A 27,896-nucleotide genomic window follows, 5' to 3' on the forward strand; every position below is an offset into this window, starting at 1 on the left:
AGCATATGTTTTCGTTAAAGTTTTATTATCTTTGTATTATATATAGAATATTTATATACGTTTATGCCCATATCAGTCTATGAAAATACTTATTACCGGTAATAGGTACCAAGATTATAAAGCCACCTACATAATACGATAATGATATTATCATTTTCAATGGACGTACTTATTATCCCTGAATATTATTCCAAAGCCCACGTCCTTTATAATTGTTTTAGGGAAATCCTCTTACGTAAATTTCCATCGACTTCAATTAGACTTACTGCGGCGCACAATCTTCTTATTGGTGCCATTGTCTGTCTGACATTGATGAGAACCTTTTTATTGGGTTAAAATGATAAAATTCTCATACAAGTACTATTAATTACGCGTAAAAATAATTCTATTTATATAAAAAAAATATTTTTTAGTTATTGATTTGCATACATACATATACTAGCTGTGCCCGCGACTCCGTCCGCGTGGAGTAGTTATTTTGGGCATCATTGAAGCCCTCAAGGATGAATAATTTTCCCCGCTTTTTTAACTCTTCAGCTTTATAATATTAGTGTAGATTGATCTACTATTTCAAAAAGAAGCTGTTATCTTCTATATAGTGTTACTGTATTATATTCATGTGTGTAATAAAAATGCTATCTTATCAGCCTCGTCCTGGTGAAAGCTCTCAACAGTTTTCTTAACGAACAAACTGTGTGATTGTATGTATGCATGTATCATATTCTTTATCGCGTTTGCTGCTTGCAATTCTCTGTAATTCCGAGTTAAAAAATATATATTTATTTTATTTATTTATTATTCAAAAACTTACAAACTATAAAAAAACATTTAAGCTAATATAAAACACATGCTATGTCAACGTTCGTAGTTTTTTTTTTTGGGATTTGCAAATTTAATTTCCAGTTACTTTTAGAATATACGATTCTTCAAGTGGCCTTGCACCACGATCAATTCATATTATGACAGTCCCAGATACGTCCCGGCTAAACTAAACGTAATATCGCACTCAGTGCGGCCCTGTCTCATAAATCATAATTAGTCTATGGCAAGTCCTCGAGAGAAGTCGGAGATCTTCAGAATTTTGGCATATTGTTTTTTTTTTTTTTATTTTACGTTTCTATCAGAAGGGGGCAGTAGACACGAGACTTAAAGTTTAAATAATTATATTTATTCATTTATTCTATATTGTAACAATTACAATTTGTAAAGTACGATAGACGGACTTAATGCTAGTAGTACCTTTTATCTAACAGTCTATAATTGGGTTAAGCAGAGAACCTTCGTGTTATAAAATATAATAATTATTTATCAGCGATCGAACATCATGTTTAAATGGATAGTTTAGTGATAAAATTGAGATTCGGATATGGTGAAAATATTTATAATCAGGAAAATGTGAATATTTTTTTTTTGACAAATAATAATAAAACACTGGAATCATCATTTACTAGTCAAGATGGCAACGCGTCTACTTTTAGTACCCTTAAGCTGACTTGAACATATGAAATGTATATATAAAATCTAAATTTTATACCTATTCGTATAAAATAAAATGGGTATGCGTATAAAATTTATAATTCTCCCTTAATAATAATTTTGGAATCTCCTCTAGACTTCGTTAGCAACTTGCCAAATTACAAATTACTAGGACCCTCACTGGTTTGGTAATCCGGTCAATAAGTAACTGAATCAAATAAATAAGTTAGAACTGCCACCTATAAAAAAGGACACTGAGTCGTTAGTCAATTTATAAGAATATTACGATTGCGATAAATTTAAAGGCCAGTCTCTTCGTCTATAGACAAGTCCACTATTGCACACTTTAGATTGAATGACCATTAGTGATAACCACGACTGTACCTTGACCTGAATGACATTAGCAATAATGATCAGGTTGACCACAGAGTTAAATCAGAGTTACATACATACATATAATCACGTCTATATCCCTTGCGGGGTAGACAGATCCTACAGTCTTGTAAAGACTGATAGGCCACCTAAAGCTATTTGGCTTTAAGATAGGATTGAAATTCAAATAGTGACAGGTTGCTAGCCCATCGCCTAAAAGAAGAATCCCAAGTTTATAAGCCTACCCCTTAGTCGCCTTTTACGACATCCATGGGAAAGAGATGAAGTGGTCCTATTCTTTTTTGTATTGGTGCCGGGAACCAGACGGCACTTAACTCAGAGCTTGAAGTAGAAATCGGCATTCCAATAATTAGATTTTTGTTGAATGAAAACTATTTTTATTTAACGAATTCGCAGAGACCTAGTATTGTTAGGACCGTTAAAGAAAGCAAGGGAACCCTGAGTACCAAAGCTGAGGATGAATCTAGTAGCACAAAATGATATAAAAGTATTTTGAAAAAAAAAAACAAATTATGTCGTAGCTAGTTTTCAGAAAAAACACAAGTCTTCTTCCAAACAATAATATTATTAGTATGCAGTGGCAAGTGGAAAGATGTAGTCTCTGCCTACCCCTCCGGGAAAAGGCGTGATTTTATGTATATGTATGTATGCAATAATATTATTCATAGCAACAATTCGCATGAAAGTCATCTCATAAAAACATTTAGAACCAAGCCGCTGGTAAAAGCTAGTATACATACTCGTAGTAAATATATGTACGTGTTTATTGGCAGAATTTTGGCTCAAACCAATAATGATCATAAGATCCTTGATACTCATCAGATAAATACTATAACAATTTTAGTGGATAATCAAATTGATGGCTCTCTTCCTGACTCAGAATCCTGACGTCATTAATTTTATAGTTTAATTAAGTAACGTCATAAAAGGGTGATTTATTAACCGGATTCGCCACATACCTGGCATATATTCAGCTGTTGCGAAATCATTACGAGATAATTTTAACAAATGTGCTCAAATGAATTAGCCGCTGAACTAAGCGATTAACTTTGTAAAACTAAAAATATGTCTTTTGTCACAACAGGACGAAGCGACATCTTTGAAAAAAAAGAGAAAGAGAAAGCAAAAAAAAAATACACAGAGAAATACACAAAATCACGACTTGCGAGGTAGACTTGCCGGGACAACGGGCAACCGGGATTCTAGCCAAGAAGAACGAGACTGTAGGCTTTATCTACCCCGCAAGGGATATAGACATTATTATATGTATGTATAAATAACAAATATATTGGTTGGCGTCGTTATCATGTAACAATCCGAGGATAGAGTGGCAAAGGCCGACATTGACCGTTTGTTCCCAAGTTTATTTTCCCACGTAAATACAGGAATAGCTCGCTTGGCTGCTTCTGAGAATAAATCAGAATTTCCGAGAATTTACAAAGTTGCCGCGGGACAAGTGAAATATAGATAGATATAAAATGAGAATTTAATGAAATTTCGTAACTTTTGCACTATGTGAATTCTATAATAGAAATTGTAAGAACTAATTTTTTTATAATTATGATTGTTGATACATTTATACTTATAATTTTGTTGTTATATTTAAAGAGGTTATTTTATATTGGTTACAGCGAATCTTTCTGACCCAACCAACATACTTTAAATGTGCTTTGAGAATTTGCTAATAGCCTAATTTTACGAATTTTGGTCAAAAGGAACCTTGTTTCAATATTTGTCACAAGTTGTATTTAAATCACAAAATATTTGACACCATAAATATATATGATCATATCTTTTTGTCGCTTTGACTTTTGACTCTCATAAACGATCATACCTTTCTGGGTTTTGATTTTTTCAATAGATAAAAGCGACTTTAGTCCTAAATACGTTTCCACTTGGAACCTTTTTTAAGAAAAGGGTCATGACAGTTAGACAGGCGGTCTACGTAGGGTTCTTTTTAGAGGTACATAACCTCAAAAACTGCAAGCAGTAGGAATAAATCAGTCACGTACATCATTTCATATGCAGTGCAGTTAATTCTTCGGTAATATGCAAACGAAGTTATCGAAAATGCATTTTAACGATTCTTTCTCATCGGCCAGACATTAACTACATTTATGATTGTATTTCATAATATATTGTACACATAGTAGCAATAGACTTATAAAACCGGTATAAAATTTATTGAAATTAATATTAATCAATTATTACCTAAATGCTGTAAAAGTATTAACAAATCGTTATGAATAAACTAAAATTCTATAAATAAATATATTTAAAAAAATTTATATGTAATATTTTTAAATAAAGGCCTTGTCGACTACATACGTACAAAAAAATGCCACTTATAAAATATTTGATATGACGAATACTTAAGTAATTCTTAGAGAGTCTCAAAATAGCAGACTCTCATCTTGATGAGAAATGAGAGAAGTTTGCAAATGAATAAAAAATAACAATACATTTAACATTACGATTTACCAGCGATTGTGTAAACGAAATAACTAGATTCTGTCACGCTGCACTTAAAATATCCCACTATTATATTTGACGTGGCTAAATGTACGCGCATTTCTGTCTCATTAGTGTAGTCACCAGTCGTAAATACAGATTCGTTAATACTCTAATATAATAAAATAGTTATAACGATAAAATTTTGCGAAAAGACAATAAATTTCGTGTATTAGTTTTAAGTACTTATAGTAACATACGTTTTAGGGATACCTAAGATTTTTTAAATAATTTATTTTATTTGTTGTGGTGCATAGTGGAATAAACTTTTTTGAAAGTCTGTATTTGACTTGGGTACGTCCTGGAAAAAAGTCAGGTCAAGAATTCCTGAAACCGCCGAGCTTGCATGAACAGAGTCATGAATGTGGATGAAGCGAAATAAATATGCAGGGATCGTGGCAAGTGGCCTACAACCTACCCCTTTGAGAAAGAGGTGTGATTTTGTATGTATGTTTATTTACTTGGCTGGTAAGGAGATATAAAATATATGTTGTTGAAATATTTATACTACTCACTATACTCGTAAAATACTCTCCACATATCAGTTCAAGTTAAGTAGCTAAAGCTTCGAGATAACATTCAAATAAACATAGATTTGCAAGTCAAAGTTGTTACGAAACTATTTAACTTCTTGTTAAAGACATCTTGTGTTGAAATCTTGTTTAAGAACATGCTTTTTGGCAAGTTTACTTCTTAATTTAAATAATACTAATATTATAAAGCTGAAGAGTTTATTTGTTTGTTTGTTCGAACGCGCTAATCTCAGGAACTACTGGTTCTAATTGAAAAATTATTTTTGCGTTGAATAGACCATTTATCGAGGAAGGCTTTAGGCTATATAACATCACGCTGCAACTTTTATGAGCGAAGAAATAATGTAAAATGTGAAAAAAAAAAACGGGGAAATTATTCATCCTTGAGAGCTTCAATGATGCCCAAAATAACTATTCCACGAGGACGAAGTCGCGGGCACAGCTAGTATATTATAAAAAAAATATATATACTTATCATTAATGTAAAATTATCTCCAATAACATGTGTTATATTTAATTATATATCTTTGAGATCTCAAAGAGAGGTTACTCTTTGATACTGATACATTTTCCTACAAATAAATACGGAAAAGTTTCGACATTCCGTAAATAATATGAGCGATCACCTTCCTTTTTGGTTGAGGTAGGTACATTTTCTTTATTACTTTTCCTATTTCTGTTTAATATATTATTAGGGAAAAGTTATTTATTATTATATCCTGAACATTTTACGTGAAGTTCATGTAAGTATACCTTTTTTTCTTATAAGATAATTTTCTAGTTTCTTCTCTCACACAATCAAATATTAGATCTTGTTAAAAAAAACAAGTTTTCAGCCTTTAAATGTCATAATTAAACTATCTGTTATATGTTTTGGTTAATATTGAATGTTTTTTAAATGTAGGCATATAAAATAGCTTTTTAGTTGTTGATGTGTAGCTAAAATTCGCTCAGAGGAAAAAGGATATAATTTTGTGAGTGACCTGGACTGACTTAAATGTAACAAAATAGATACTTTTAAGCAAACATTTATTTTAAAGAGAAGTTAGGAAACATCTTAAAACTATACTTTATCAATATGAGTAAGAATTGCACACCTATTAACTTCAAACAATAAATAGGACTGGCCGTGACTGTGCCGTGTGGTTCCCGACACCAATACAAAAAAGCATAGGACCACTCCATTCCTCTTCCATGGATGTCGTAAAAGGCGAGTAAGGGATAGGCTTAAAACCTTGGGATTCTTTTTTAGGCGATGGGCTAGCAACTTGTCACTATTTGAATCTCAATTCTATCATTGCCAAATAGCTGAACGTGGCCATTCAGTCTTTTCAAGACTGTTGGCTCTGTCTACCCCGCAAGGGATATAGATGTGACCATACGTATGTAATAGGATTGGCATCGCGGAATAATCAGTGCTTTAATTTTGATCGCTATGATTTTAGATACTTTATCTCGTGTGTTGCTGCGTGTCACTTTTACCAAGACTAGAGTATAGCCGCGGTTTCGCCCGTGTAATACGAAAATTCCGTTCCAACAGCAATTTTGGGATATTATCTCTTAAGACACATAAGAACATGCCAAATGTCAAATTTCTAGACCTAGCGGTTAGGACAGCGTTAATATGCAAGTCAATTAGTCAGTCGCCTCTTATATATATATTTTAAGAGGGTATATACAAACAGACACGTGATTGATGCGATGACGCCCGCCGTTTTCAGAAATAACCTGAGGAAATAACTGACACCAAAATAAAGTTTCAATGACTACAGAAATCAACGTGTCAATGTCTCCGCCGTTCCGATTTTAAATATATTTAAATTTGAACTAGTAAGTAAATTTAGTTGAACTGTTATATTAGTCTTTGGTTAGATGGCTGGATTTTAGTTATCATTTACTGGCTACGATAAAAAAAATATTTGGGAAAAATGAATTTTAAAAAATCACTTTTTCAGTACTGTATAAGTTTGCATTACCCTATACAATTATATTGTACATAAGTCAATAAAGGAAAAGACTTAAAATTATATATTGTTTCTTTGACGAAACAATGAGCACCTCTCAGAAAAAAAGACAATGGCTTTCAAACTGTTCAAGATCACTGCACTAACTCAAATATTCGTATTAAAATCATTAGTTTTATATTCATTCATATTATTTAATGCAGACAATATGCATTCGTCCACGATTTAGATTAAAGAGATCTATATTTGTAAATTGACGTCCGGTGAATATGCTGCAGTGTAGTTTTTTCCCCCACTTCATCTTCACATGCGCTTTGGAAGCGGTAGTAGATATAATTAGATTTAAGTTATGTGAAGTCAATAAGTGATACCTTGTATCCAATTTTGAAAATAAATTTATTCTATTCTATTCTAAAACGTTACTAGACAAGTGTAGACAGTTTGGCCTTAATGCGAGTTGTGTTTTTCACAGACAAGCATTGTTCCGCTGCTAAGTAATCTGGTTCCGATGGAGGGGATGGATGGAAGTCCCATTTAAACGTGTGTTTGTGTGTACCACTGCTGGTAGTAAAATTTGTAAGGGTGCTGGCCGACAAAGTATTTTTTTTTTTATTTAGGATCATAGACGTACTATGTAAAACTAATCGAGTGCGAGTTCGTCTAGGATAGGATAGGTTGACCGGAAAAATCCTTTCGGAGGATAAATCCGCTATTGCTATGCTTTCTGGTTTTATATACACAAGTTCTATTATTTCAATCATGATCACAAAAATAATTGGACAATATCGCTAGAAAGTAGCTGAAGAAGAATTAACTCTTCCCTTCAGCCACTTTCTAGCACTTTCTTTTATATTAATATTTTGTGAAATGAAAATGTAATTATCATGAAACAGTATCAATGGAATAAACGGTAACCTAATCAAGATCTCTTATCAGAATATAGTTCATTCTCATATTATTTACGGTACCTTGGTATATTAAGATTTTCAAATTACGACTTGGTCATTGTAAGAAATTAAAAAAATGGTTATGTTACGGTTATGAAAATGATCGTGAGGAATCCTGCACATTCAGATAACTGAATGTGTGAAAATTAATAAGATTCCTAAAAGGGATCAGATCACGGTATTTCCCTCGGGTAAAAAAAATCTAAACAGACTGTAGGAAAAATTCGATGATTAAGGTAATATTGTTTTGAACATAATTTTTAAATTTATCCACACTTAAACATTTAAGTGACTACTAAAATCTATACTAACATTATAAAGCTGAAGAGTTTGTTTGTTTGAACGAGCTAATCTCAGGAACTACTGGTTCCAATAAAAAAATATTTTTGCCTTAAGCAGACCATTTATCGAGGAAGGCTATATAACATCACGCTGCAACTACAAGGAGCAAAGAAATAAAGGAATATGTAAAAGAACGGGGAAAATTATTCATCGTTGAGGGCTTCAATGATGCCCAAAATAACTATTCCACGCGGACGAAGTCGCGGGCACAGCTAGTACCTAAATAAAGATGTTCCCTTGTATATGAATATGAATAAGCTTTGAGTTTTAATACGAAATAATTAGATTTAAACGAATAAAACATCCGTAGAGGGTCTACAACGCCGCCCCTCTACGAGCTACGATGCTACGAGCCTTCGTAGACCGTCTGACCTTTCTAAGTTTATTTAAGTACTTTATTTTATGAAGTTTAATGGTTGCGAGAACGTAATAAAATATTATGTTGGTAATAAAATACTTTTTACGAATACGATATATCTTGAGCATTTCTTAGGATAAATGTAGTATCAATAAAATTTAAGTAAGTGTTATTTTCAATATCATTATTTTTTTAATGTTGGGAAACAATTTTATAAGAAATACCCATGTACTTGCAAAAATAAAACAGTCACCACTTTCCCTCGCATTGTTAACCCTTACCACATATACAAATTGAGCACAGAACACAACTATACATAACAACCACTTAACACTAAATCAACTATCATTTTCAACTCTATATGTACAGTACATTAACACCATTAGTAAACTAGTTTTTATTATCTCATTTTGAAAAAAACGAAACGCGCGTTAAACGTATCGCGCGTAAATTTGAATTTTGAACTCGATTTTTTTTATGTAAGAGAAATTATTTATATTCAGCCAGTGAACACATTTTTTTTTATTTGCGTGAACGCAATTCGAATTTGGAACGCGAATGTGTATACGCGACGCGGTCTTTTTGCCGACTGAGCAGAACAGTTGCCGCGCGCCCAACACTTGGTGGTCACTACACTAGTATATTATCGATGATTTCGATCTTGATTATAACCGTAACAAGCGGGTCAGGGTTTCACTTTAATCTGTCTACCAAAATCTTGTGAGGTTTAGGCAAAAAGGTTTAATTATTAAGGACGACCGTATTGTTACTGGAAGTTTACACCCGTTATGAAATTATAGTTTCTTACTTTTTAATCTTGATGTTTAAAGAACAACGTGAGTGTCCAGACTTTTTGGCTGAACCTAAACTGCTTATTTTGTAAATTTGTGCTGTGTTATTTGGAAAAAAAAGTGTTATACAAACTTGCAATTGTTTATAAGTTTAGATTATTGATCATTTACTTAATCTTCAATGGACAAGCACCAGTTAAGTAACTGGTGGTATTCTGATTATATTTTATCTTAGTATATAAATAAAAAAATATTTTCATAAACAATAAAAATAACATATTATAACAGAAGTAAGTACGTGAGTGATATCATTACTCCGCGAACCATATGAGGGACATTATTCTGTTGGAGACACGCTGAAATCTGTTACGTAGATGTCTTCCTGTTTGAGTGGCCATTAAACTGAACTTAACCAAAGTACATACATACATACATACATACATATGGTCATGTCTATATCCCTTGCGGGGTAGACAGAGCCAACAGTCTTGAAAAGACTGAATGGTCACGTTCAGCTATTTGGCTTAATGATAGAATTGAGATACATATAGCGCGAATTTATCCCTTACGGAGTAGACAGAGCTAATAGTCTCGAGAGAAAAGGCCTCGCTTAGTTGGATGCAATAAAAACTAAAGACCATTTCAGACAAAAATAGGTAAATATGTAAGTTGGTAAATATAATGTAGTTAACCATACTATAATATTAAAAATGTGAAAGTCTATTAAGCCAAATAGCTGAACGTGGCCTTTCAGTCTTTTCAAGATTGTTGGCTCTGTCTACCCCGCAAGAGATATAGACGTGATGATATATATATATGTGAAAGTCTATTACCGTCTTTCATGACATGTCACAAAACTAAATAAAGGACTTAGTATTTTGTTTCCTTAACGTATATACAAAAATAAAATAAATATATAAAATAAATAAATTAGATTCCTGCTGTCACAAGTACCGATAAGATAAATGACCATTTCGTGGCCCCAATGCAATTCTCAGTTTAAGCTCCGTTTTATGTCAGCCAATAACACACATTGTAGATGGGAGCGATATATGTGTGTGTGTGTGATATGTAAAACGCTTACAACTATTTATTGGACTTTTACGATAACAAAATGTCTAGTGCCCATTCATGTTTAGGTAAGCAATGCCACGGAATTTATTAATAGGTACTATCAAACGTTAATTTAACTGTTGATTATAAAATACTATTGAGTAGATTTTAACTAGGTTTATACTCTTGTGGAATTTACTGAAAACTCCTGTCATAATTACTATCTTCATGTCGAATTTTAGCAAAGTAAGTTGGAATATATGACAATGATGACCGTGTGGTTCCCGGCACCAGTACAAAAAAGAATAGGACCACTCCATCTTTTTCCCGTGGATGTCGTAAAAGGCGACTAAGGGATAGGCTTACAAACTTGGGATTCTTTTTTAGGCGATGGGCGAGCAACCTATCACTATTTGAATCTCAATTCTATCATTAAGCCAAATAGCTGAACGTGGCCATTTAGTCTTTTCAAGACTGTTGGCTCTGTCTACCCCACAAGGGATATAGACGTGACCATATGTATGTATGATAAATATTATACCAAATCTCAGGTCAGCCCAAAGGTTTGCACCTATTGTACCTAATTTTTTGATGAAATAAAGTTTAAAAAATATATGATTTAATCTTGTCACAATTTCAGTCACATTTTCGGTTTAATTCAAAAGTGATGATCACAAAGCAATTCCGTTATTTTTAAGAATTTTGAAGTAGGTAACCCTGTGTTCAAATACCATATGAACAATGATAAATTAAGTTCAGCTGGTTAACAGCTGAATGAGTTTTGCTGTTATTACTCCGAAAATAACTATCTTCTTATAAAACTAAAGTAAGTTTCGAATAATATACTAACTCACTTTTATCTTTGTCAACACATTTTCCATGAGTTATGCATACGCCTACAGTTGAAATTTTGTTCCTTCAGAATAAAACCCACCGGGTATTACGAATACAAATGAGAACACCGTATAAGTTTTATATTCACTATTTATTTGCAACGCCATCTGTTATAAATACACCTAACTAAAACTGCTCTGAAAAAACTGAAACCACTGAAACCGCACAGATACTAGCGCCATTCTACTTTCTCATTTTACAGTTTGTGAAAAGTACCGAAAGATGGCGTGAATATGAATTATATTATGAGCAAACCCCAAAGTTCCATGGGAATGTTATGGAGAGGTCTTATTCTAAAGATACTCTTGACCTGATCTTTTTTCATTTATTTATTTAGTTAATTATAAAAAAGTGCAAGTAATATTTAATATCTGTAATGTCTGTCGCGTGCCACTTTCCGTGCCAAATGTCACAAGAGGCTGAAATATCTGGCATCCAAAAAATATAATGAACTGGGCTTTGCAACTTAAATGACTAATGAGAGGTTAAAAAGACTTTAAAATAAATTTTATAACTGTTATTTATATATATAAGAAAACGGTTCTGGAAATTATGAAAGATAGAAAAATTATTAAATTGATATTTAAGAAAATTCAATTACTAGCCGTTAAAATTACTTCAATCTATTTGTAGGTGTCATAAGAAGCTACTAAGGAAAAAATTTAAACTAAACAAAGCCTAATAGACCTGTTACCTTTTTAATGATATTTTATACGATTTAGTGAACATACTTATATTAATTTTTGTCGCAGCTATTATTGCAGACCGCTAGTTCGCAGAGAAATAACCGATTGTTAGACAAAAATAATTTTGAGCTCCCAGGGGAAAAGGTTGATTATATGTGTGACATTTAACCGACTTTCAAAAGGACGAATTTTCGCGACACAAGTAGGTATGTTTAAAGTTGAAATTTAGTTTGTAAGTTTAATCCAAACCCTTGATTACCATAAAAGTTAGCTTTCCCGGAATTATTCTTTTTTTTTTGTCAATCTGCTTGCTTCTAAAAAACTTCTGAACATTCAAAAATATCTGAAACAATTTCTTTACCTTTTATCACTTTCGCGTGCAAAGAGCTATTGTTATTTTTATCTACATTTTGCATAGAAATCTAGAAAATATCATTTTACCATGCACAACAAAACCGATAACTCTGCGATCATAACAGATAAGCAATTTCAATTTATAAAATGGCATACAGTATCACGATAAATAAATTGAACTATTTTTAGTTCCCGCCTGTCTCTGTCTGCCCCGCAAGGGATATAGACGTGACTATATGTATGTACTAGCTGTGCCCGCGACTTCGTTCGCGTGGAATAGTGACTATGAGCAGCGTTTTTTTTTAAATATATACTTATTTTTATTTTGGATCATAATCACAGTCATTTTGGGTAGCTAAAAAACCTACTTTAATGGCGCGGCGCGGTTCTCGGCGCGCTTTATATACCTACCCGCGCGCGCAGTCGTCGTATGCAACCGACAAACGTCCATCCTAAGCTGAACCGCGATTCCTAAACCGATAATTTTTATTTAACTTCTCTATAAAGATATTTATTATAAATAAAAATTATTATAAAGTTTCAGTAAATTCTACTAACAGAGAAAAAAAGTAGTTATTCGTAATAGAATTAACTCTTACTAATAATATAAACGCGAAACTTTGTATAGACGCATATTTGTTAGTCTTTCTCGCAAAAACTACTGAACAGATATGGATGAAATTTGGCAAACAGTTAGTTTAGGCTTGGAAATAACAACACTTATGTTACTTTTTACCGCGGGATAACATCTCAGACCCACGGGAAACTGGAAGGAATCTGTTCGACATTATTCTTAAAATTCAACAGCTTACAAACTACCTTCAGCCGTAAAAGAACAATGTTTTTTCATTCCCATGGGAGTACTATGATTTCCCTCGGTAAATTATTCTTATAGTTTATGATATCAGCCTAAACTAACTTAAGTAGAAAGAATTTAGATGAGCCCTTTTAATTTTTTTCCCATGGTAATCCAGTCAATTCCAAGGTAATAAGTAGCTATAACATATTCTATTAATGATTGTAATTTACCTATCTAGTAACAATGATCGACGTCGTTCGTTGACCGGAACAGGCGTTAAAAAAACAATATACTACCGATTCCCATGGGAAACGGATGTTTTCCCGCGGTAAAAAGTAGTCTTTATGTTGCGCCAGGCTCTAAAATATGTCGGTACAAAATTTCAACCAAATCCGTCAAATAGTTGCGGAGATTAATGGTGCCTATGTATAAGCATAGAATAGTGTTCGACGTGATTCTTTAATTTGACATAACTTTTTTATTTATGAACCGATTGACATGAAACAAACACTAAAGCATAACTGAAGCATACCACAATATATTCGTGAAAACCGCATCCAACTCGGTTCAGCCGTTTCTGAGATTAGCGTGAACAGACAAACAGACAAACCGACAAACAGACAAACCGACAAACAGACAAAAAAAAAGTTAATTACGTTTTTGGGTTCGACATCGACATAACAATAACCCCTGCTATTTTTTTTATTTTTATTTTCAATTTCAATGTACAGACAGCACTTTTCTACAATTTTATTATATGTATAGATAGATTGTAATTTACCTATCTAGTAACAATGATCGACGTCGTTCGTTGACCGGAACAGGCGTTAAAAAAAACAATATACTACCGATTCCCATGGGAAACGGATGTTTTCCCGCGGTAAAAAGTAGTCTTTATGTTGCGCCAGGCTCTAAAATATGTCGGTACAAAATTTCAATCAAATCCATCAAATAGTTGCGGAGATTAATGGTGCCTATGTATAAGCATAGAATAGTGTTCGACGTGATTCTTTAATTTGACATAACTTCTTTTTTTATGAACCGATTGACATGAAACAAACACTAAAGCATAACTGAAGCATACCACAATATATTCGTGAAAACCGCATCCAACTCGGTTCAGCCGTTTCTGAGATTAGCGTGAACAGACAAACCGACAAACAGACAAACCGACAAACAGACAAAAAAAAAGTTAATTACGTTTTTGGGTTCGACATCGACATAACAATAACCCCTGCTATTTTTTTTATTTTTATTTTCAATTTCAATGTACAGACAGCACTTTTCTACAATTTTATTATATGTATAGATAGATTGTAATTTACCTATCTAGTAACAATGATCGACGTCGTTCGTTGACCGGAACAGGCGTTAAAAAAAACAATATACTACCGATTCCCATGGGAAACGGATGTTTTCCCGCGGTAAAAAGTAGTCTTTATGTTGCGCCAGGCTCTAAAATATGTCGGTACAAAATTTCAATCAAATCCATCAAATAGTTGCGGAGATTAATGGTGCCTATGTATAAGCATAGAATAGTGTTCGACGTGATTCTTTAATTTGACATAACTTCTTTTTTTATGAACCGATTGACATGAAACAAACACTAAAGCATAACTGAAGCATACCACAATATATTCGTGAAAACCGCATCCAACTCGGTTCAGCCGTTTCTGAGATTAGCGTGAACAGACAAACAGACAAACCGACAAACAGACAAACCGACAAACAGACAAAAAAAAAGTTAATTACGTTTTTGGGTTCGACATCGACATAACAATAACCCCTGCTATTTTTTTTATTTTTATTTTCAATGTACAGACAGCACTTTTCTACAATTTTATTATATGTATAGATGATGTTGATAAGGTATTCTTATGTTTAACAGCATGTGTGGTTTCCGGCTCTTAAGAAGCGAATCGACTCCCTTAGTCGCGTTTTACGAAATTCATGGGAAAAATGGTGTGCTAGGAGCACTTATCCGCTTCTTAAAAGCCGGAAACCACACATGCTGTTAAACATAAGAATTTAACCACTTTTCCCATGAATTTCGTAAAACGCGACTAAGGGAACAGGAGCATGCTGATCTCGTAACAAAAAAAACATAGTGTCTGCCAGCTGTTTCTCTACCCTTGAACATTGTAAGGGTCAATCAAGGGAGGGACTGATAAACGAAAGATTCATATTATTTATCATAAGAACTTATTCTTTAAGCTACGAGCAACCTGTCTTCATTTCAGTCTCAATTCCATCTCCAAGCCATACAGCAAAATTTGACCCTTTTCAAGGTTGTTAGCTCTGCCTATCCCGTAAGGGGTAAAGGGTTCTATACGTATGTAAAGTAGGTCAACGTTTATCGGTACCGCGGACACCGCAACAGAGGAAATTGGACGGAAAGCTACAACACATACGAGTACTATAACTGATAAAACGCAATCAATGTACAGTCAACGGCAGATAAACATGACCCCCTGTTCTTACAAACCGAAACCATAGGATTACTAGGTTTCTCTGCAGTTGACTGTACACACAGACATACATACAAATAGGCACGTCTTTATCCTTGCGGGGTAGACAGAGTCTTGAAACGGCTGAAAGTCCACGTTAAACTGTAATATGGCTTTATAACGGAATTGAGATTCAAGCAGTAACAGGTTGCTAGTATATCGCCTACAACAGTTATCCCGAGTTTATAAGCCTATCCCTCAGTCGCCTTTAACGTTATTCACGGGGAAGACATGGAGTGGTTCTATTCTAAAGTGCCATAAACCACACGGCATACAGAAATTGTAGAAACACTTTTTTAGCACTGCATTAGAAAATTTTTGCGCCTGCGTCATACAACATTCAGTGCAATTACATCTGCAGTAGGCATTATTGATACATGAACGTTGCAATTATTTTAGTAAGTTTACCTAAAGATTACTAAACTACTCGTAATTTAAATTTTACAATAATGACTATTACTTGATTTCTTAAAACCTGCATATATGTATATGTAAAAAAAAAACAATCAATTCATACATCATACATATTAGGATTTCATGTCAGGTCAGTAATAATACGCAAATCACGCCTCTTCCCCGGAGTGGTAGGCAGAGACTACGTCTTTCTACTTGCCAAGATCCTACGATCAATTTAATTCTAGGAAATGATACTTATTTTAATAGGTAAAACTATAATATTGTAAATACTTAATTCGTGTTTACTAGTATAGTATTTACTACAAAGATTCAGAGTGCTTATAAAGTTAGAGGCTTGGAACAGTCAGTACTTACTATAAATCATATAGTTTATGGCGTCGTGAAACTGTTTGACATCTCGGTAACTAGCAACAAGTTAGAAATTTATCCATACTATCAAACAACGTACACTTCTTCTTAAGTTTCTAAACATATTTAGTTTTCAAGTAAAATACATCTACATAATATTATTACTTTTACTTGAAATAAAACCGAATTTGTTTCATTATTGGCCGATTTATGTGGTTTATTAAAGAAAAGTGGTGAATGAAAAATGTTGAAGTTTTCGTAACGTAACTAAAATCCTTATAATGCCGCGAATGTAAACCTTAGTGTCGGGTTCAATCCATTCAATATTTTATAAATGTTAAAATGAACATAGCTGATTTATATTGGCTGCATAGACGTAGAAAAATAGGCAGACGGTTTTTTACTATACGGCAAAATGAAGCATTAATAGTATGCCCACTGTTCATATACACGCCTCACGCTTACACTCTCACCGATAGTATGACAGTCGGCCGCAATCACATCACAGATGTGTCATAGATTATCTCACGAAATGGCAAGTTGTCTGTCACACACATGCGTACAACACCGCCATTATGATACTTCAATTTTTTTAAGCCAAATACCGTCCGCCTTTTCTTCTACGTATATGATAGGCTATATATGTTTTATTTACAGCTCTTTCCATATAATACTAGATGCTGTTAATAAAAAGAGTGTTTTTCTTACACAAATTTTCCTTTGCACAACACCGTACGAATTTAATATACAGATAATAAAAACAATTAGGAATGTTTTGACACAATTTTAATGCGGTCGTCTACAAGGGAAATTTAACCAACAAAACTAGGTTGCGGTTACCTTTCAAATATATGTATACCTTATCATGTAACTTCACGATTCATTTCAATTGAATATTTTGTAACAAACAGTACTTACTTCTTGCCAACTTATACTTATTAAATTATATCTGTGTCAAAAATTTGTGCTTTTCGCCAAAAATATGGCCGTGGATTACGAAAAAGACGCTTCCGTAAACAATCTGAGAAATTTTCTCAGGATTCGCTCAGTACATCCTAATATCGACTATGGTATGAGAACTATCACTAAAGCTTTTTGTTTTTTTTTGTTTTCATAAACACAAATACTTCAATGTCCTGATTTTTATTGCGCTCGAAAATATAGCGGTAGCGTTCAAAAAGTTTTTAATATCACTAAAGATTTGGTCGATTTCTTTATTAAGCACTGTACATTTTTATGTCTGTTAATGTAAACATTATAATTTTTTTATTGTAACCAACGACTTTCCCGAAATAATAAAGTAGTCAATTTATTCAGCGCACTAACTGTAACAAAACAATTTTGTTTGTACAACAACATGAATACCTAATCATGATATTTCTACTTAATATTCTATGATATTTTGTATTATTTATATCTTGATTTGTTTCATAATAAAGTTCTTTCAATTTGAATTGTAAATGCATCCTTTCTACTCTATCTATCTCATTAAAAAAAATATTGTTTATTTGTTACTTCAGCGGAATGTCTAACATACCTTCGAGGCCAGGCTTCAGAACTGGGACTCCCTGTGCAAGTCTTCGAGCCTGTCGCCAAGAAACCGATCCTGGTGATGACCTGGGAAGGTCTGGAGCCGACTCTACCAAGCATCCTGCTCAATTCTCACATGGATGTAGTTCCTGTTTTCGAGGTAAGTACTTGACTTCAAAAGACGTCTTTATTCAAATAAACATAGGGTTTTCGTCTATTTATTTCGCTATTCTGTTGATTTTACTGTACCTAATTCAAAGGATTTAATGAACTGCGCAAAAAAGACATGATTTAAGAAATTACTACAGTAAAATATAATAAACGCCCAAGTACTTACATACGGAGTATAAATAATTAAATGAATATATTATACATATATTTGCCGTGTGGTTCCCGGCACCAATACAAAAAAGAATAGGACCACTCCATCTCGTTCCCATGGATGTCGTAAAAGGCGACTAAGGGATAGGCTTATAAACTTGGGATTCTTCTTTTAGGCGATGGGCTAGCAACCCGTCACTATTTGAATCTCAATTCTATCATTAAGCCAAACAGCTGAACGTGGCCCATCTGTCTTTTCAAGACTGTTGGCTCTGTCTACCCCGTAAGGGATAAAGACGTGATCATATGTATGTATGTATCATACTGGAAAGTTTTTGCTTCAGTTTTATGACCGGCCTGACATCAACCCTCTTTGGGTATGCTTTTGAGATGTTCTTTGTTCCTTAAACAGAAGAGCTGGACATACCCCCCTTTCGAAGCGCGTCTGGTAGACGGCGTGATCTACGGACGAGGAGTGCAGGATATGAAAGCCGTTGGCGTCATGTACCTCGAGGCTGTCAAGAGGTTGAAGAGCAAGGGGCTGCGGTTTAAGAGGACCATCCATCTTTCGTTTGTGCCAGGCGAGTATTAGACAACAATTGATGGCCTATAACAAACTCTTATGTCACGGATACAAATTCAGAATAACTATATACCTAATCACGGTGGTTAAGGAGAGTATACATACATATAATCACGTCTTTATCCCTTGCGGGGTAGACAGAGTCAAAAGACTGTTTGGCTTAATGATAGAATCGAGATTCAAATAGTGACAGCTGTTGCCAGCCCATCGCCTAAAAGAATCCAAATTTATAAGCCTTAGTCGCCTTTAACGACATGACAACGACGACAAAAAAATTAAGTGACGCTAGTTCACTCTGCCGGTGCACGAAACGATAGAGAAAAGATTAACTAGTTACTCTATGTAACTATTTTATAGTAAAACTAGCTGTGCCCGCGACTTCGTCCGCGTGGAATAGTTATTTTCCCTTATTTCTTCGCTCCTAATAGTTGCAGCGTGATGTTATATAGCCTAAAGCCTTCCTCGATAAATGGTCTATTCAACACAAAAAGAATTGTTCAATTCGAACCAGTAGTTCCTGAGATTAGCGCGTTCAAACAAACTCTTCAGCTTTCTATATTAGTATAGATGCTTACTTTCCGCTTCTTCTACACATGCGCTTTGGAAGCGGTAGTAGTTATAATTAGATTTAAGTTATGTGACGTCAATAAGTGATACCTTGTATCCAATTTTGAAAATAAATCTATTTTATTCTACTAGTTTAATCATTGGATTGTTTTTAGACGAAGAAGTAGGCGGCCTCAAAGGGATGGGGGAGTTCGTGAAAACTGAGGACTTCAAGAGACTGAACGTGGGGTTCTCCCTGGACGAGGGCCTGGCCAGCGCCGGCGAGGATTATCACGTCTACAACGCTGAGAGGAGTATCTGGCGTAATATCCAGAACTGTCCATTTTAATTATACATACACTACCCACAAAAAGTTTGGAAGCACTTGTGATTCTCGGGATTAATTAACAAATATTAATAGATTACATTTTAATTTATGATTTGTAATCAGGTATTTGATTAAAACAACTATCAAGCTACAACTTCAAATCAAAATATTTATTATTAGGTACACACACAAATAATTTATAATCGATTTTCTTTTATACGACCACCCTTTTCCTTAATAACAGCATGGCAGATTCTAGGCATTCTCTTCTTCAATAATTTGTTCAAGTACTCTGCGCCAATTTCTTTTAAAGCTCCCTGTAGGTATTGCCAAAGTTCTTGCTTCCAAACTTTTTGTGGGTAGTGTACATATGGTCACGTCTATATCCCTTGCGGGGTAGACTGAGCCAACAGACTTAGGACTATCACGTCTACAACGCCGCAAGGAGTATCTGGCGTAATATCCAGAACTGTCAATTTTAATTATACATACATACATATGGTCACGTCTATATCCCTCGCGGAGTAGACAGAGCCAACAGACTTAGGACTATCACGTCTACAACGCCGCGAGGAGTATCTGGCGTAATATCATGAACTGTCCATTTTAATTATACATACATACATATGGTCACGTCTATATCCCTTGCGGGGTAGACAGAGCCAACAGACTTAGGACTATCACGTCTACAACGCCGCGAGGAGTATCTGACGTAATATCCAGAACTGTCAATTTTAATTATACATACATACATATGGTCACGTCTATATCCCTCGCGGAGTAGACAGAGCCAACAGACTTAGGACTATCACGTCTACAACGCCGCGAGGAGTATCTGGCGTAATATCATGAACTGTCCATTTTAATTATACATACATACATATGGTCACGTCTATATCCCTTGCGGGGTAGACAGAGCCAACAGACTTAGGACTATCACGTCTACAACGCCGCGAGGAGTATCTGACGTAATATCATGAACTGTCAATTTTAATTATACATACATACATATGGTCACGTCTATATCCCTCGCGGAGTAGACAGAGCCAACAGACTTAGGACTATCACGTCTACAACGCCGCGAGGAGTATCTGGCGTAATATCATGAACTGTCCATTTTAATTATACATACATACATATGGTCACGTCTATATCCCTTGCGGGGTAGACAGAGCCAACAGACTTAGGACTATCACGTCTACAACGCCGCGAGGAGTATCTGACGTAATATCCAGAACTGTCAATTTTAATTATACATACATACATATGGTCACGTCTATATCCCTCGCGGAGTAGACAGAGCCAACAGACTTAGGACTATCACGTCTACAACGCCGCGAGGAGTATCTGGCGTAATATCATGAACTGTCCATTTTTATTATACATACATACATACATATGTATCCCTTGCGGGGTAGACAGAGCCAACAGACTTAGGACTATCACGTCTACAACGCCGAGAGGAGTATCTGGCGTAATATCCTGAACTGTCTATTTTAATTATACATAAATACATACATACTTATGGTCACGTCTATATCCCTTGCGGGGTAGACAGAGCCAACGGCGTCTGTGGCGCAGCGGTAGTGCGCTTGTCTGTGTCCCGTCTTGAAGGTCCCGGGTTCGAATCCCGGCCAGGACATGATGTGAAACGAAAAAAAAAACAGTCTTGAAAAGACTGAATGGCCGCGTCCAGCGTTTAGCTTTTTCGTCATTTTAATTATCACCTGTATATTGCGCCGAAATTAAGAAAGATTGCAGAGATATTGTTTTTAATGCCGTTTGGTCGTCGGAACTTTGGAATAGAACCACCTAATATCTTTCCCATGGATGTCGTAAAAGATGATTAAGGCTTATAAACTTGAGATTCCTCTTGTAGGCGATGGTCTTGGAACCTGTCACTAAGTATTTGAATCTCAATTGCATAATTTAGGCATACAGCTGAACGTGGCTTTTCAAAAATGCTGGCTCTATCTACCCCGCAAGTGATATAGACGTGACTATATGTATGTATATTTTTTTAAAAGCGTGATTTTAAAAGAGCAAACAAAATCGAAAGTATCACTTTATCAGAGCTGAAAAATTTGTTCTGCAATTTCTTACGCTATACCTTTTAAGCGTGATACCTACGTCGGTAGCTTTTTTAATTTTATGATTATTTGCTTTGCCTGTTTTTCTTTTTTTTATAATGTTCACAAAACTAACAGTGACAATCATGTGTTAATTTTCTTTAGACATGACGGTCATATGTCCGGGAAAGTCTGGACACGGCTCCCTGCTGCTCCCCGACAATAATGGAGAAAAGGTAAGCCTTGAACTAAGCCGTATCATCTACACTATCTACACTAATATTATAAAGAGGAAAACTTTGTTTGTTTGGTTGTAATGAATAGGCTCAAAAACTAATGGACCGATTTTAAAAATTCTTTCACCATTCGAAAGCTACATTATCCACGAGTAACATAGACTATATTTTATTTTGGAAAAAAAATAGGGTTCCGTAATATATTTGGATTTTTCGGACACAAACTGAAAAAATCAACCAAAAAGTTACTTATTTTGCGTTCGCTGCCTAAACTACAAAAGATAGAACCATAAAATGTTTTAATGAATTGTAGATCTTATAAATATCTACAAAAAAGTCCGCGACACACTATACCTATCTACGTCGAGTAAGGCACAACAACCACATTTTTATTTAAAAATCTTGAATTTTTTTTGGTCTACATTTAAACGCGTTTTTTTTACTCATGCTATTAATCCATATCAAAATAAATAATTTTATCAATAAGTACAGTTTATGTAGATAATTTTTGGTCTTTGAATGATTAAAATTGGACGTTTGGTTTTGAAGTTGTGGTGAAATTAAAATATTACGATTTCTGCTGCACGGCCCGGGACTGCAGGCAGTGACACTTTTGCCGGGAGCAAGACTTAGTTAGCCGTTTTGCGGGCGGTATTTTAGTTAGTTCTAATAGAGATATATTTAGTATCGGCTGTGCATCCGTGCGAAGCTGGGGCGGGTCGCTAGTAGAGAATAATGCCAATCTTTATAATCGTCCAGCAATTGAATGATTTTATTACTACAAGATAGCTTTTTCCTGCGTAAACTTATCGCCATCTATAGAAAGTGAATATAAATATATACGGGACAAATTACACAGATTGAGTTTGCCTCGAAGTGAGTTCGAGACTTGTGTTACGAGATACTAACTCAACGATACTATATTTTACAATAAATACTTATATACATAAACATTCAAGATCCAGACCAATCAGAAAAAAATCTTTTCTCATCATCCCCTGACCGGGATTCGAACCCAGGACCTCCGGTGTCACAGACAAGCGTACTACCGCTGCGCCACAGAGGCCGTAAAGGAAGAATTTAAATTCAAGGCGAGAGATTAGAACCACCTATATAAAGCAACGAAATGCTGCAGTACAGTTTGTTACCGCTTCTTCTTCGCTGGAAGCGGCAGTAAACTTAGTTTTAAGTAATTTATTTGACGTCAACCAATGTTGTGAAACCAAAAGATTTGACAATTATTAAGCGATATGAAGTATCCTATATAAATTAATAAAAAATTAATTTGAATTAGGTTATCGCAACCCACAAAAAGCTACAAAATTTTGCGCCACTTACGATGCGTATACGTATAGAATACTATAGGTTTTTCCGTAAATTCCACGGGAACTAAAGTTTTTACCGGGACGAAAGGTACTCTATGTCTTCAGACTCATAATTATATATACCTATGTGATTTCAGGAAAATGAATTCACCCGTGACGATGTAACAAACAAACAAATAAACTTACTGACGCATTTATAATATTAGTTGATATGTCGAATCAGACAATGAAAAGTTGACACCACAACACATAAGTAAAATCACAAACGTAAAAGTCATCAGAAGACTTCTGTATATTTTTTTTTTTGACGTTTGATTGAAACTTAATTATCATACAACGCATGTGCAACGAACAAACACAGTCAGTGCAACATTTTCATCGGAGAACCACGATTTGCATACTTTTGTCTCGCGTTGTGCATTCATTTCATTGTTCTGCTCTGTTTCAGTATTGTATTACTATATAAATGAGGTTGATTCACATTCGTGGCTAATGAAAAGATAAAATACATAAATAAATAAAAGAATATTATGTTTGATGGATGTCGTAAAAGGCAACTGAGGGGTAGGCTTATTAACTTGCGATTCTTTTTTAGGCGATAAGCTAGTAACTCGTCATTTGAATCTCAATTCTATCATTAAACCAAATAGCTGAACGTGGTCTATCAGTCATTTCAAGACTGTTGGATCTGTCTTCCCCGCAAGGGATATAGACGTGACTATATGTATATATATTTATTATGTTTATTTATGGTCAATGAGCCACGGCATAGATATTCAAATTACATATGGAACGCTCATCTGATGAACAAAAATTTCAAAGATAAATGTATATTCTAATTATATGACAAAATTATTAAATTTAGGCAGTAATAGACTCAAATTTTCAATTAATTTGGGTTGATATGTAATCATTGCAAAAAGAATTCTATGCGCACTTAAATATTTTTAAGAATTCAATGCGCACTTAAATTTTTTTTTTATAACTGGCCAGTTTTGACACATTCTACACAAAACAGAGAAGCGGTTGAATATTACTAAGTAAATTAACCAATAAACAAGCAACTTTTAAAGAGTTTACATACGTTATCACTTACATACCGTTAATTATTTTTATCTTGCTTCTGCGTGATCCGGATTGCAATGCGTAATTTCGTCAGCAGCGATCAAGTCAGGATGGCCGAGCGGTCTAAGGCGCTGCGTTCAGGTCGCAGTCCACTTCTGTGGGCGTGGGTTCGAATCCCACTTCTGACAATGCTTTTTATTTTCGGTTTTGATTTTGAAATTTTTGTGTTTTTAGTTTGATAACTTTTAAATTTAATTATAAGTTGTGTTGATGTTTAATACTTTGTTTCCTTATTTGAAAAAAGTACCTACTATTTTCTTTTACTAAAGTTTACTTTTAATTTTTCGTTTAAATATTGCTGGTGGTTATTCTCTACACCACAAGGTATAAAAAATCATCTTTATTGATATGCTGGTAAACTACCTGCGTCCCTGGAATATCGTGGGAATTTCGGGACAAAAAGTAGTGTGAAATTTCATTTGACGTTAGTAGCAAACATACGTACATCCATGCTCAAATACTTTCTCCTTTAATACTACAGTACGTTGGAAGGATTGTACTATTTTGACAGCCCATCAGCCTTGTTAATATAACCATTTGACATGTCAGATCCGGTACATCATCGACAAGTTCATGGACCTTCGCCAGGAGTCGAAGAACAAGCTGAAGGCTGACAGCTCCCTCACCATCGGCGACGTCACCACTGTCAACCTCACCATGCTTCATGTGAGTTTCAATTATATATTTGGTGATTTTAATAAATTTTTATACTCTTTAAATTTACGTTCTTTTTCGTAATAGAAATCTCTAGTATAGAGTTATCCGCATAAAATAAAAAATGCCGTCAGTTTCCGTTCCCGCGCGAATTTCGGGAAGTTTTATTCTAAATTGACTACTTTACTGTATCTCAAAGTTATCCTTATTAAAAACTAGTAAAAAAGATGTGTTGAGATTTTCTCTACTACACATTAATATTAGGTTTGCCTGGAGCCTTAGCTAACTTATGACTAATTTTAAATTTAAAAAAAAGAAACTTCTTTTTGAATTAAGTGTTCGATAGAGTCAGTAAGTATCAACGAGATAGAAATCTCAGAAGAAAAATAAACTGGGCTGTTATTATTCAAATGTCTATGGCTTGTTCTATTTTTTACAGGGAGGCATTCAGAACAATGTGATTCCTGAAAAACTGACAGTCAGTTTCGACTTACGCTTGGCCACCTCCGTCGACCATCAGGAGTTTGAGAATATGGTAAAAAAACATACATATTTAGACAGCGAGCTACATATATTCTATCAGTGTGAATTCAGACAGAGCAGAGAAAAACCACTACGAACGACGAATTTAGGACAAATATTTATAACAATTTTGTTAATTATATTAATATTAAATTTATAAAAAAATTTGGTAAGAAATTACCACAAAAGGAAAAAAAATAAGGAAAACAAAATAAGGTTGATGCTAACATTTGTTAGCATCAACCTTATTTTGTTTGGCATATTAGTATTTACTAAGACGCATACATTTTGAAAGAGGCGTATTAGACGCGCCCAAATAATGTGTTCAATATAAGCTTTGTTGTGTCAGTCAGATTTTTACACTTTTGCCTTGCTTGAATATTGGTCAAATTTTCAGATAAAACGCTGGTGTTCCGAAGCCGGTGCTAACCTGAGCTACGAGTTTGATCAGAAGGACCCTTACGTGGGGCCCACCAAGGTCGATGACTCCAACCGGTTCTGGGTCGCTTTCAAGGGGGCTTTCGACAAATTGTAAGTGAAGGAATTAATAAAAAAATAAATTGGTATTTTTTTCACAAGGCAAACAAAGTAATTAGCAAAAGGCCAAAATTTAAAAAAAAACGAACTGAATATTTCGTTTTTTATATTATATCGAAGTATCTTCTTAATATAACGCTGTATAATTATATTATACTGCTACAGTTGACTTTTTGTGACTGTAATACTTATTACAAAGGCGAGCACACGTAACACGTAAAAGCTGACACATACATACTAATAAAACTGAAAACTTGGTCACCTACACACATGTACACAGTTAAAGCAATATATATATATTTAATTTCCATTGCTACTCTCATATTGTTTTCAGAAAACTCCCGCTGAAGACACGCACATTCCCCGGAGGGACAGACAGCCGCTACATCCGTGAGAAGGGTATCCCAGCGCTGGGCATCACCCCCTTCGCCCTCACCCACCCGCAGATACACGAACAAGACGAGAGTCTGAGGGTGGAGGCGTTTTTGCGCGGAATAACCATTTATGAAGAGGTTATACCGGCACTGGCTAACGTTAAACACGATTAAAGTTTCTTTTAAATTCAAAAGATTTTCTTGAAAACACACACGGATACGATTTTCTTTAAACTAATACAGGTATTTTGATTTTTAACCGTTTTCAAAAAAGGTTCCTACCCCTCCAGGAAAAAGGCGTGATTTTATGTATGTATGTAGTATGTTTCTTATCTTTATTTTATATTTTAAGCTAGGTATGGACCTAACTTAAACAATATATAACAAAGTATATAATCATTGGTCTTTTACTACTACATTTTGTTAAAGTATATTTACTAAATTTTTACTATTTCATTACTTTATTCTATACCTAACCTACATAATATAGATGAAACTATATTACTATCAACTAAAAATAAATACTAATAACCTTGAATTGCTTTGAATAAAGGAACTTTCTGTCTAACAAGTTTGTTTAGTAAATGTCTATTCTTCAGTCAGCCTTGCTCGCGGGGTACCTGGTACCAGCCTACAAATGGAAATCAATTAGAGTGATAAATATTATGAATAAATGTAAAACGAAGAACGTTTTCGAGGGCTGTAAAAGACTTAAATTTTATTATGATAGACACAGTTTGTAGAGAAAAATAAAGAAAATTTTAATTTATTGGTTTTAGCCGAGTTATGTAGTCGGTAGGTATTCGAAATTCAAATTCATTTCGCCCGCAGGCTAGGAAGAAAAAGTTTTTTCTAATCCATCACGATCACGAGAATACCAGATTTTTTTAATAATTAAATGTCTTTAAATTTAGCCAAAATAATTTTACAAATGCGAAAGTTAGTTTATTTGTTTGTTTGTTTGTACGTCTTCACGGGTTATCTACTGAATTAATCTTCTTGATACATCGCGTATATACTTCTATTTAAAAGACTGAAGAAGGACGAAGGATAAAATGAAACTAAAATTTTTACCGGTATAAAAGGTATTTCATACCGGAAAAAACTATAATTCCCGTGTGATTAGCGAAAAGCCGGTATTTTTTGTAGGTGGTGCTAAATTTGTCGCTTTTTGTAAGTAGGTGGCGTTTGATGCGTTACTTTTTGTCGTTGGTCCCTAATTTCGTCACTTTTTGCCGCCGCTGCAAACAGTTAACAATATTTAGCGTAACTCTACAAACCGTGTGGTTCCCGGTACCAATAGAAAAAAGAATAGGACTACTCCATCTCTTTCCCATGGATGTCGTAAAAGGCGACTAAGGGATATGCTTATA

At 34.4% G+C, this 27,896-nt stretch overlaps 2 protein-coding genes and 1 non-coding gene across 3 annotated transcripts in view; 2 read left to right on the forward strand and 1 right to left on the reverse strand.

The window, feature by feature from the left end:
• LOC106137343 (uncharacterized) overlaps positions 1-27,896 on the reverse strand; it is a 77,734-nt gene that overhangs the window by 34,241 nt on the left and 15,597 nt on the right. The window lies entirely within an intron of this gene.
• On the forward strand, positions 17,275-27,071 carry LOC106137352 (aminoacylase-1). The gene is made up of 9 exons (XM_013338164.2): positions 17,275-17,443; positions 17,894-18,063; positions 18,637-18,805; positions 19,530-19,676; positions 21,916-21,986; positions 24,986-25,102; positions 25,530-25,625; positions 26,010-26,143; positions 26,484-27,071. Exons 1-9 carry the CDS (start codon positions 17,356-17,358, stop codon positions 26,695-26,697), a joined length of 1,206 nt encoding a protein of 401 aa, XP_013193618.1. The 5' UTR covers positions 17,275-17,355; the 3' UTR covers positions 26,698-27,071.
• Positions 24,481-24,564, forward strand: Trnal-cag (transfer RNA leucine (anticodon CAG)). Its single transcript has one exon. It is a non-coding gene; the product is annotated as a tRNA-Leu (tRNA).

The sequence above is a fragment of the Amyelois transitella genome, chromosome 8 (assembly GCF_032362555.1).
Source record: "Amyelois transitella isolate CPQ chromosome 8, ilAmyTran1.1, whole genome shotgun sequence".
NCBI classification, from domain to species: Eukaryota; Metazoa; Arthropoda; class Insecta; order Lepidoptera; family Pyralidae; genus Amyelois; species Amyelois transitella.